The sequence below is a fragment of the Corythoichthys intestinalis genome, chromosome 21 (genome assembly GCF_030265065.1).
Source record: "Corythoichthys intestinalis isolate RoL2023-P3 chromosome 21, ASM3026506v1, whole genome shotgun sequence".
Classification (NCBI taxonomy): domain Eukaryota; kingdom Metazoa; phylum Chordata; class Actinopteri; order Syngnathiformes; family Syngnathidae; genus Corythoichthys; species Corythoichthys intestinalis.
The window spans coordinates 40,836,832-40,849,987 of record NC_080415.1 but is presented as its reverse complement, the minus strand read 5'-3'; the positions used below and the strand labels follow the sequence as shown (position 1 = coordinate 40,849,987).

The 13,156-nt window shown below is 45.9% G+C and overlaps 1 protein-coding gene across 4 annotated transcripts in view; it reads right to left on the bottom strand.

Annotated features, from left to right (window-relative positions):
• Nucleotides 1-13,156, bottom strand: part of LOC130910008 (corticotropin-releasing factor receptor 1) — a 49,539-nt gene that overhangs the window by 16,847 nt on the left and 19,536 nt on the right. For all 4 annotated transcript variants that reach the window (XM_057827015.1, XM_057827016.1, XM_057827018.1 and 1 more), the window contains 4 exons: nucleotides 9,042-9,092; nucleotides 8,831-8,959; nucleotides 1,626-1,711; nucleotides 44-150 (listed from right to left, as the gene is read on the bottom strand). In XM_057827015.1, the coding sequence (XP_057682998.1) occupies nucleotides 44-150; nucleotides 1,626-1,711; nucleotides 8,831-8,959; nucleotides 9,042-9,092 (373 nt within the window). The remainder of the gene's footprint in view (nucleotides 1-43; nucleotides 151-1,625; nucleotides 1,712-8,830; nucleotides 8,960-9,041; nucleotides 9,093-13,156) is intronic.

Genomic DNA, 13,156 nt, shown 5'->3' with positions numbered 1-13,156 from the left:
CGTGGGTTCAGTGGGCCTGGGGGGAGGGGATTATCCCGCTTACCTTAAACACAGGAAGAGGAAAAAGGCGACCAGTAGCGCTAGCATGGAGATGCAGTGACCCAGGAAGTTGATGATGACCGCCAACTGGTAATGCATCTTGCCTTTCTTCTAAAATGCAACACGTTAGCATACAATTAGCATCATTAGCCTTAGTCGTCAAATCAGCCAATTAGCACAGCGAACATTATTAGTATCGCTATCAGCATAATTAGCCTGAACGGTACGTGGCAGGGAATGAAACAGAGCGAGAAGGTGGCGCCAGGGGTGAAAGTGGGCCAGAACGGTCAGGAACGCAGTTCCGGTATAAGATTCAGGGCCAGAACACAGTTCTGGTATTAGATTCAGGGCCGGACTGCTGTTCCGGTACACGGTGCTTTGATTCCGAAATATGACAGCCACTGTCAAAACGCTATGCAAAAAAAACAAAAAAGATAAACTGCCACACATGCATTTCATCTCCAAGAAGAAAACAATCTACCAACATCAGATTTACATACACGAGTGTTAACAACAAGCATAATAAAGTGCTTGTGTAGCGTAATCCGTTTCCAACAGTATTTATTATTTATTTTATTCCACGAATGGCATGGCATGGAGGTTTCCCCAGCTGCTGCAGTTATCTGATTCATAGTTAGCTCTGATTGGTTTGACGCCCCCACAATAAAAAAAAAAAAAAAAAAAAAGAAAGAATAGAAAATAAAATTGGCTCCGTGGCGACCTTCATGTCGGGGAGTTCCGGCAAGAAATTCGAGCCACTTTCACCCCTGGGTGGCGCCGTGAGACGGACACGCTTGAAAAAGACGCAAAGTGATGGAAATGGCGGCCGATTCTTCCTGTGCCGAAACGGACAGCGGATGACATTTTCTCAAAGCCAAATCGTCGTTGGGGTCCTGAGACCAGATCCGGGTGACCGGTCCAATATTTGTATAATTATATGCGGATGTCCTTTTGGGTTTTTCTGTCTTTCGGTTGGAGATTTTTTAGCACGACGCGGGGATTTACATAACCTCCCGGCATCCCAAACGGGGATTACGAGCGTTAATCCGCTCTCGCCGTCGCCGCGCCTGCCGCCGTCCCGTCATCGGCTCCCGAGTGGCGCCGATTTCCGGCCGGCGCCGTATCACGAGCTGAGTCGGGGATCCCCTCCGTCCGCGTCGGACTCTAATCCCTACACTGTGCACTTGGCCGTGCGTCCTTGTCTTTGACTAGCGGGCGCCGTCGCCAGATCCGAGCGCCGTACGGAGTCAGCGACTCAACTCGACGATTGCTCAAAAGAGGCTTGTTCCCGCTTTGTGTCAAAAAGATAACTCGAAGACAATTTCAAACAATATTAACCCTGACAGAATGGAAAATACAATTAATTAATTGTATTGTATGTAATTGTACCAATGAATTAATTATTAGCATCAAGAGGTACTGTTTTACGTCAAGCGTGTAATAGACTTGTCAACAGATCATGTAAATGTACTTGGAAATTCTTCATTCTTTGCGAAGAACAACACGTTTTAACGCCATTGAGTGAATGAGAAAAGGGTACATTTGGGGCTCGACTTGAAGGGATTAAAGAGATGGAAGGTGCTCACCTCCTGATGCAGGATGGCCTTGCACATGGAGTAATTGCCCTTTGCCGCCCATGTCCCGTTCCACAAGCACTTCCTGTACACGCTGTCTACACATGCACACACACAAACACACAGACACATTAGCGCACACCCGCTTTAGTAGTTAACATTCCAGAAAATGACAAGACGAATAACACAAGCATACACAAACGTGCTGAAGCAAGCAGCGTCAGACATTGAAGGAATCGGACCTTTTAGCCAGATTGCCGGAATCACGCCAGCCGAACCGCCGGACCCGCGCTGGCGCAGATCCAACGACCCGGGCCGTCGAGATCTCAATAACCCGGCCAAAAGGCCAAACTCTGCGCGTTCACCTTCGTCTTAATTCCTTGTACTGACTCCATTTTGAAAGCTGGAAAAAGGCTTCGAAACAAGTTGCCAATTTATTCTGAGTCGACAGCAATTATACAGCACAGAGGGACCCAGGCGAGGATCCAAGGTCACCATATCTCAAGTCCACAAAAGGTTCCCGATAAAAAAATGACAATTATTGCTTAGTTAAACATTCAGTCTTTTGAAGGCTCTCGCGGGGCAGGAAGAAGGGTGTGTTCGCGTGTCGTTTAGGATTATTGTCTGTTTGTGGATTGGACAGGAGGATTCGGGAGCTAATGTTGTCAGAGCAACGAGGGTTGTGGATTTTGCCACCTCAGCGTCAAAGGGGCTTTTGGAGTCTTGTCAGTCGTATTATCAGTTGGATATCGGGCGTTCTCTGGTGTTCCTTGTTTTGGGACAGGACGTCTCGCCATTTGTTCTGGACTGTTCGGGAGAACTGATTGCGAGAGTTGGTGGTGCAGAAGTGGGCTTGTAGATGTCTGTGTCAATCTTGCTCAGTCAGTTGCATGATAAGATGGCGTCTTATGCCCTATATTCTGCTTGTTTTCCTTAAACTATGGTACATGTAGTATTTCTTTTGTATTGGGTGTGTTAGAGTAATACAACCAATCAAACGGTAAATATGAGAAACGATACTATTCCCTGATTGATTATATTAAGCGTGTTAGAATAATGCAAACAGTTAGACGGTGCCCACGAAAAAAAAGTACTATCTCCTTCAACATGCGACAACCAAACACAATTATCATCACACGCGGAAATATTACATTTTTGAAACGTTGGAACAGTGAGAATCTGTCAATGAGTGACGCGGCCAAAAAGTGGAATGAAAGAAAAATAATAAATAGACAGACAAAAGCCAAAACCACACGCACAGCAAGATGGTGACACTCCTGAAAACGACAAGAGCAATTAATTGCGCGTGACCTTTGAGCGTCATTAGCGCCGTCATTAGTCGTCACGCCATGAATGTCAGCACGGCGTACACGCGGCGCGCGGGTCAGGTGCCTTTCCGCATCGGCGCGCCGTGCGCGTCGTCGCTGAACTGAAGCTCATTAACGGGGACTCGTAGCCCTTTTTTCAACCCTCAGGTGTGACAACAAACAAGCGTTGTCCCACTATTATCATGACTGCGGGGATGCTTTATCCATCGCCGTCATTTTGACTAACTACTACAAAACACGCTCGGGCAAAAATGAACCTTGCATTTTTTGGCTCCCGATTCCTTTAATCCAATAAGATGACTCAGCACGGTGACTCATTTCTTTGAGTCGGTAAGGTGACCGCAGTTAGTCGATGCGGTGTTTTAACGCAACGGCTCGAGTTGCTGACTCACGGAAGATTTAATACGGTGACTCGACACGACTTATTCGACTCAAAAAGGCGACCCGTGTCTACCGTTCAATAAGGTGCGCCGATAAATCGCAGCGGCCCCCGTCGCTTAGCGCTACGGTTCGATTTATAATCTGTCAATAAAGCGTTTTGACGCGGTGATTGATTTCTATCTCATTTCTCGGAATCGGTAAGGTGACTCAATGCGGTAACTCAAATTGCTGACTTAACTAAGAGTTACGATTCAGTACAGCCACTCAACACAGTGACCTATTCCGTCAATCCAATAAGATGACTCAACACAGTGAGTCGCTTCAAGCGATATAGCGCGATCGGGAGAGGGGACTCGGTGATTTATATCTCGGATTCGATAAGGCCACTCGACGGCGTGACTCCGTTTGACTCCCTCGATGCAATAACTCCATTCGGCGGCGATTTATTTTCCGGATTCTCCGAGGCCACGGCCGCCGGCAAATCAAGGCGGCGACCTGTTTCTGAGATTCCGTCGGAGCGGCGGTGACTCCGCGTGGATAAGGTGACCGCAGGCGGGGAGCCAACTCATCTTTGTCACGTTTGGGCGACGCCCGATCCGTTAGGACCGGGAGGGGCGGATAAACGTCGGTCCATTCATTCGCGGGTCGCGTGACCGCGAGACTGAGGTGGTCTTCGGACCCCCGTGACGCCTCTCTTATGGTCACGCCTAGATGGTATTTCAGCGCCGCATCGCGAGCAGGTGCTAAATCCGCAGTAGAGCGGGCACGCTCTCCCTCTCTCCCATCCGCTAATGAAGCTTCCGGGGGGAAAGGATTTAGCGGGATTGACATGTTTGGTAACCGTAGCGACCGGGACCACGCACCATTTGTGAGCGTCATCCGACGCGAGGGCTGCCACAAATGATTATTTTGATCGCTGACCGTTTGCCGTCATCGGCTTATGTATGAATCAAGTTATCTACTCTTCTGGAAAACCAAAATGAGAAAAGGATTTGCCAATTCATTACAAAGATCATCATCTGCTTTCATCTATCACTACACAAATCAGAGTATATTAGCCGTCCCCCCCCCCCCCCCCCTTTTTTTTTGTATTAAAACTAATGGAACCCTTTCAGGGAGAATAGTGGACATCTATTCCAGGGTTATCATTAGCTTAAAGTGCTTATGACAGCAAAAAGCATGTTTATTTCATATTTTATGCTCCTGAATGAAACGGACCGCTTGGATGTATGTGGAATGGATCATTTGATATATTCCATTTTTCAATCCCATGCCATGAAAATGAATAACTTCCTGTTTTGAGGAGGAATGCGAATGTGACGTCACCCGGTTCGGCGTCTCACAATACAGCATTGCTTTATTGCATGCAGATGGACTGCGGATTCAGCTGATTTTGCGGATTAATTTGTTTATTTTTCGCATCACGCCAGCCCAATGTGCTGCAGGGTTTTGTTGCTGCACCAGGGAGAGGCGTGTGAGCCTTTTTGGGTTTTAATAAAGTTCCCGTTCACCCTCTGAGAATGGCCAAAACAACTCTGGGACCATTGGACTTACGAGGAAGTGAGTAAACGACGCATATCGTATTATGTCAAATACTGGGATCATGGCACATGTTTTAATACGAACATGGCCGATTGTCCATTGAGAATGCCACTCGGCCGACGACCGGCGGCTTGTCGCACAACCCCCTCGATCCTTCGCGTGCCTGCCGGGAGAGCACGGTACTCGGCTTATTGCCCTCTTTGTGTGCCCGGTGTTCTGTCCAATTTGGCACCCCATCAGAAATTGCAACTTTGTGTTAAAAATGGCCACAAATACAGTGATTACAAAGTAAACACTACACACTTTCTTTAAATAAAGGACTATTTACTTATGTTTGATCATGGACGGACATGTAGAAAAGTTCTTCTTAGACACATCCTGCCATTTTAGCTGCCCGCCGCTCTCTCACTGTTTACGTCTTTGCCGTGTAGTAATGCATTAAATTACTCCGTATTCGTGTTGACCACGTGGCAGCTACGCGCTCCTCTAACGTCGGCCAGTTTGTCCGGCGGTCATTCTCCAGCTGTTTTCCCAGCAAACGAGCTCTCCTGCCCGCAGCGGGGGAATGACGAGCTGTTACTCGATCGGCAAAGACAGTCGACAACCCCGCCACCGTGTGACGTGATCCGGGTGATTTTTTTCACTTCAAAGACTTTGAAACATCACTCGGTTCGGGTCAGCATGTCGGCCAGCTGTCGCGCCTCCTACTTTATTTACGCTCTCCGAAGCCGGGGCAGGGAAATGACAAAAGCCGCACTAACTCCGGAGGCATAAAATACCATTCAGGAAGTGCATCGAGTCGACAGTTTCGACCATTATGGAGTAAATTTTCCATGCCGTACTGAATAAATGCATTTGTAATATTTCATATTCCATTAAGCACAAGACTGTTATTTGTCATGACCGCACCACGTGAGATCTAATCGCCAAGAAGAATGACCGAACACCTCTGCGCTACTGTATGTGTTGTGGTAGTAAAAGAGGGAAAATCGCTCACCGAAAGACCTATTGACATCCGATCTATTATAACCGAGAGGGTCACTCACTTCCCGTTTATCGGCCACTTTTACTTGATTTTGTTGACTTTTGCGGTCATTCCGGTGTTGACTTTTGCGGTCATTCCAGGGTCACATTTTGGATCATTTCCTGTCCATTTTAGGGTGTGGGTTCGCAACCGACCGAGGACGTCCCGACATTTGAAAGGACCCCCCCCAAAAACAATTTTCAAAGTCATCCACTGTATCTTATTGATCGGAAAGTATACGATTCATCTGAAACTCAACATGAATTATTCACCTCTGTGAATATTTAATGAGCCGAGCGGCAAGGTCACGTGATTTGGTCACCGTCTATTTTTAGCGAATTGACAAGTTAGCAACCTCGCTGGCGTCACCTCGCCGCACGTGCGCGTCTACTCATAGAAAGTTTCTAGCCGGGATGTATTGCTCAAAGATCTTTACTCGGGGAAATAGGAGTCAAGATGGAAGTTGTTGTTTTTTTTTTTTTAATTCAGTTAAATCATCGTCAATGTCGTCCGATGACCTTGAACGTGTCCTTGAAGGACGATTTGAAAGTGGGAATAAGTAGCAGTGGAAGGAGGAGGAGGCGACGACGTGATCCCCAATAAAGCGTCGGCATCTAAAAATATCCCCTCTATTGTGCGCGCTGAATCTGTTCCATGAATCATCCTGCTGGAATTGCGCCGCTTTTCCAAAATTAGACCCCCACAAATCCCGGACTTCCATTTCGACCGGGAGGCAAAACAGAATGGACCCTCCGGTGCCGTCGATATGCAGCCAATGAGGTAACAAGGACGTGACCCAAAATCTACAGGGACCCCCCCCCAATTGATCTACTAGTAATACTACGTCTTAAATACTGGTGATATTAGTGAAAAGTTTTGCTTTGTGGAACTGCAAATTGGGCAAATGTCGCCGTTAAAAGTAGGACACGTAGCGTACGACCTCGGCGGCCCAACGCGGCGGAACTCCTAAAACGTCGCTCGCTCGCTGGCATCTTCTGACGAGATTTGCATTGATGTCTTTTTATAAATGTCAACACGAGGCGCGGAAATCTCGACACGAGCACTAATGAGCCGTCGTTACGGCAGAAAAGAAACCGCGAGAAAAGCCGTCGTATTCTGATGACATCATCACGTGTACGAGCACGTGTTCCTGCCCCTCGACATGTTTTTTTCTATTTTCTGTCCCAATTTGAAGGCTGGTGAGTGAAGAAAAGCGCGCGCACACGGCTGTTATTTTCCCTTCTCCGCCACTGGCGTGTGAAAATGTGTCGCACTGACGTCCGCACTGGCGAGATGTGTGTTGCTGTTGCGCAAATAACGTGGATGGAGGTGTGTCCGTGCTGTGTAGATTGCTAGTCTGTAATCTGCATCCAAAAAGTTTTCTGCTCATTGTTCTTTGAATGACCCCCACCCCAAAAAAATGTTCCGCCCCCTTATTTCTTTCATTAAAAAGAGATTTTTTTTTTTTTTTAATCTTATTTTCTGATGTGCATTTTTGAAATGTCAGTACCAAATAAATATTTTTGTCATTTTAAGCACAAAGACTTCATATTTTTTAATTAAAAGACATTTTAAAAAAGTGGAATAATAATAGTCTTATTTGTCTTTCTATACATATACTAGAAACGGCAAATTCTGTAGAAATTACTTTGGGGCTTTGCTGTGTGGAGATACAGATCTTAGCCCCGCCCAGGTTGGTTTGGGGACTTTTCAGGCACACGTCCAGGTCATTTAGGTCATTTTGGGATATTTGGGGGCCGTGTCCAGGTCATATCAGGTCATTTGGGGACACATCCTATTAATATCTGGTCATTTCCTGTGGATTTGGGGACATTTGTTTTTTTGCCATTGAAAATGAATGGGAAATTTGGACGTCCATGGCCGTCAATGGCATCGACTTACATTTGCGTCAATGGAATCAACAAACATGGCCGTCGATAGCATTAAACAAAGTAAATGCCGTTGGAAATGAATGGGAAATTTGGACGTCCATGGCCGTCAATGGCATCGACTTACATTTGCGTCAATGGAATCCAAGTACATTGGCATCAATAGAATTGACATGCATGGCCGTCAATGGCATCTGTCTAAATTGGCCTCGATGCAATGTTAATGCCATTGGAAATGAATGGGAAATTTGGACGTCCATGGCCGTCATTGGCATCGACTTACATATGCCTCAATGGAATCCGAGTACATTGCCATCAATAGATTCGACAAACATGGCTGTTAATGTCATCGATGCAATGTAAATTCCATTGGAAGTGAACGGGAAATTTCCCATGAAAAATGAACGGGAAAGTTTTTGGCAAATTTCCGGGAAACTGAATTTTTTTATTTTTTCCAAATTCTGTATACAACTTTTATGCCCCTCACCGTCCCGGGATTTTTGATGTCCAAATCATGTGATTTGGTCAAAAATTGTAGGTCTAGATACATTTTGAAAATGCGTTTTCTTTTTCTTAAAGAAATTGGTGAAAAATCAACGAGCAAACGGAAAATTTTTCAGGGTTGTTCAAGAAAGTCCCTGCGTCGTGCGAAAATTCCGGTCGTTTCGATATTCAAACGGTGTCGATCGGTCAAACGGTTCGGGCTGTGCGGCACTGAAAAAAAATCCCATTCAATACAAATAAAAAACAGAATTTTACTATCTGGGGCTTTGAAGCCCCAGATAGTAAAATTCTATTTTTTTTCAGATAAATATATCAATATATTGTTTTTAAAAGGTGTCACTGTGTGTGTCCGGGGAAATTCGCTGTCTGTCTGCTAAACGTCCAATCCATTTGAAGTGGGAGGGGTGGCAGCGAATCAACATTCCAATTCGCTGCCAGCCCTGCCAGCGGAGGGATGAAAAACATGATCACACGGCAACACTGTGAGATCACGGTCATCGTACCGTACGCCATGGTGAGGTAGCTACCCCTACTGTATATATTTCTTACTGGTGGTGTTGTAGCGGACGCCGTAGAAGATCTCGGGACAAGGTCGGGCCACCAGGCGAGCGGCGGGGCTGCGAGGCCAGCAGGTTCCGATGCCGTCCGTCGCCGCCTCGCAGAAGACGTCGGCCGTGCCTGCCTCGCGCACACACACACACACAAAGTCACGCGGGCGCCTCGGTCCGCTCGGCCGCCGTCATCGCCGCCGGTCGCTCACCGCCGGGCCGGACGCCGCTGTCCGTCTGCGTGTCGTTCCACGACGGCGACGCTGAAAGCACATCTTATGTCAAACAGTTATCTAGGCCAGCAACTAACTTATTTTTCAGATCTTTTTTTCAATGACCTTCACAATTTCACTTGAAGTTCTTTTAGACCTGTTGTAAGTAACAATGAAGACAAAATGGAGGATTATTCCTTCAAGAATAATATTTTATTACACCTTCCTGGCTTAACTGTAGTCAACAACTGTACTGTTTTAAGTACATACAGTGAGTGGTATGACAAAGGATCTGAACCTTTTGGAATTTCTCAAATTTATGCCTAAAATCACCATCAAATGTGATCTGATCTTTGTCATAATTGCACAGATGAAAAAAGAGTGTCCGCTTGAACTAAAACCACTCAAACATTTATAGGTTTTCATGTTTTAATGAGGATAGTAGGCAAACAATGACAGAATGAAGTAAGTGAACCATCACATTTAATATTTTGTCGCCCCCTCCCCCTTTGGCAGCAATAACTTCAACCAGTAGCTGCAGATCAGTCTGGCACATCGATCACGACCAATCCTCTCTTCAAATCTGCTGTAGTTCACTCAGATGTCTGGCATGAATTGCTGTCTTTAGGTCATGCCACAGCACCTGGACTTTGACTTGGCCACTCCAGAACATGTATTTGTTCTTCGGAAATCATTCTGAAGTTGATGTACGTCTGTGTTTAGGATCACTGTCTTCTGTCTGCATCCATCCTTGTTGTAGCTTCAACGGTCTGACAGACGGCCTCAGGTTTTCCTTTTGAATTCATTCTTCCGTGAACGACTAGCCTGAGGCAGCAAAACAGCCCCAAATCATGATGCTCCCTCCACCATGCTTCACGGTGGGGATAAGGTGGTGATGTTGGTGAACTGTTCCATTTTGATGTTGTATGTTACTCCCAAGCAATTCAACTTTGGTTTCACCAGTCCACAAAATAGCTTCTGCGGGGTGTCCAAGTGCCTTTTTGAGAACATTATACAAGCAACAATGTTTTTTTAGACAGCAGTGGCTTCCTTCGTGGAGTCCTCCCATGAACACCATTTTTGGCCATATAGTTGATGTGTGATTTCTGTAAGTCTTTAGCAGACACTCTAGGGTTCTTTTTGACCTCTCTGAGTATTCAGCGCTGACGGCCACTGCTTGGGAGAGAAGCAACAGTGCCAAACTCTCTCCATTTGTAGACAACTTCTCTGACTGTCGATGGATGAACATCCATACTTTTAGAGACGGTTTTGTATCCTTTCCCAGCTTGATACAAATCAACAATACTTGATCACAATGTTTGGTAAAAATTGGTTTCAATTGCTCTTTAAGTCTTGTCAGGCAGAGGGTACACTTTCTTATTTTTCCTCCCTTCTGTTATTGTTTGCATGCTATCCTCATTAAAATATGAAAACCTCTAAATGTTTGGGTGCTTTTAGTTAAAGCAGACACTGCATATTCATCTGTGTGATTTTGACAAAGATCAGATCACATTTTATGTTGATTTTATTCAGAACTGTGAGAAATTCAAAAAAGTTCAGATACTTTTTCATACCACTGTAAAACTCGTTGAAGATGTTAATAAAGGTTCCGAGTATAAAACATAAAAATAATTTGTCAGTACGCAAGTCAGACCAAAGTCTTGTTCATTCAAATTTTTTTTAAAAATGCTGATGGTTGACTGTTTTCTTTTTCTGGTGGGCAAGGCGCTGATATAAATTGTGTCAATGACTCATTGATTTTCTTCGAACAAACTAACAAACAAAATCTAAAGAGGACCTAGGCTGGAATGAATCAGCTGTCTTTATTGTTCATGAATACAATATTTCAAAGCATACTCTCTTGTATGACAATTTACAGTTTGAATGGGAGTTTGTGTTAAAAGGAGACTGTTATATGAATGGGTTTATGTGTGTGATTTCTTTACAAAAACAAACCTTACTATCTAACAATAACTCAAGTGCTAATATACTGCTCCAAAACATATTACAAATGGACACTTCAGACACTGATTAGCATCATTGCTCACTAGCTGAGAGGTCTGTGCTATGACGTAACGTCTCATCAATGCAATTGGCTTCATTTAGTCACACTGGATCGAACACACCTTATTGATTCAGCAACCCAACAGCAGCAGCAGTTGCAGCAGTGAACTCTCTCTCTCTCTCTCTCGCTCTTATCACTGGCACGCACGCAGTCACAAATGTTACACATAAACAAGGACCCAAACGGAACTGCTCGTAGCTGCCGGCAAACATCGATGATCAAATTAATTGGCGACAAATTTTTTTTTCATCGATTTTAACCAGTTTGTTGTTGCAACATTAGCCTTATCATGAGTAGAGGTCCGATCCCTTTGAAGCTAGCAGCGAATGAACGTCGGTTCATCCGCTCGTGGCCCTCCTGCTTCAAAGCGATGGATTGTCCGGCGCCGTCCACGGCAGACGATGAATTAAAGAGCGAGACAAGCTTTTCGGAAAAAAAATTGAAAAAAAAGAACGGCTACCTATATTGGCTCACTAGGACCTTCGGGCAAAAATAAGTCTGCGATTTCGTTTTTATGACGTGTAACAGTGGAGGAAATTTGCCACCGGCCTCCCCGCTTCAAATGCATCGAACGCTGGCAAGGAGATTACAAAGAAGCGACCGCAAAATGCCCAAGAATAAATAGGAAGTGAGCAAAAGTCTACAGGAAGCCACCCCTGGGAGAGCATTTTCTCCAGGAATTGCATCTTGTCGTCGTGTGCCTGCGCACGCTTAAGGGCAACGGTAAGCGGCGGTGACAGGGGTCCCCCCGGCCACGGCAGGCCGGCGGAGACCGACGCGTCCCGAGGCGCGGCCGTTCTTCCGACAGCTCGGGACGGGACCCCGGGGGGCGCCGCTAAACTCAAACGCTCTCGGAGACGTCGGCGGGAATTAAAGTCACGTCTTTATAAATGATTTGCGAGGAGGCGTCAGCCCGGGCACTCATTAGCGTTCGTCAGTGATGACCGCTCAATGTATAATTCATTCATCACCACAAGTCAAAGCACGATTCATTCACCGACGTCGTCTGCTAATTTTAGACACGCTAACAAACTTGGGAATTTGTTTTAGCAGCACAGGGAAGCATTGCAAAAACACCACGATACGAGTATCGGTACCGATACGACGCTAAAATGACGTCGTCGGGGAGCGCTAAGAGATTATGTGCCGATGCCGAGAGATGCCGTTTCCTACGGCGGGTCGCCCTACCCGAGACGGCGGCCGCCGCCGCCGCCGTCAAAAAAGTCGCCCGTCCCTAGATGATAATCGACGACCATTCACGTGACGTCCAGTCATCCTTCTGCCGTGAATTTGACCAACACTAGTAGACGTCTAATCCATTTGAAGTGGGAGTGCGGCAGCCAACGAAGGAATGTTCCTTGGCTGCCACCCTTTCACTTTAAATGGATTGGACGTCTGGCGCCGTCAATGGCAGACAACGCGGTGTCCGACCAATTTCTTTACCATTGAGTCTGTAAAAAATTTCAAATTCTTTTTTTTCCAAAATAATTTGCTCTCGGTATCGTATCGGCCAGTATCGCGCAGCCGGGAATCGGAATCGGGGCAGCAAAAAAACGGTATCGGAGCAATACTAGGCGTCGTTCGGTGCCCGTCTTAGTCTGCGATCGCCCGCGCATTTGCCCGCTTCCTGTCAAGCGATCCGCTTCCCTCAGCCAGGTGTCGCCGGATGTCTTGTCAAGTCCTTGTCGGTTCCACGTCTGGTCTCGCTCTCCTTCCAAGCGAGTGCGTCGTTTTTCGCTTTGCTCCTTTGCACTCTTACTTTTTCTTTTGTATTTACGAAAAAACAGCTACTGTATTTTCAGGACTACATTTTCTCACAACAATCAGTCGCAAAATCGACATTCCTCTTGATCTCGGATCACTTTGCCATATTTTCTGGACTATCAATCACATTGTTTTCCTAGTTTGGCTAGGCCAGCGACTTCTACTCAAATGCTACTTATACAGTGCTGGCCAAAAGTATTGGCACCCCTGCAATTCTGTCAGATAATTCTCCCAGGAAACGACTGCAATTACAAACGCTTTGGTAGTAATATCCCCTTGCAATACA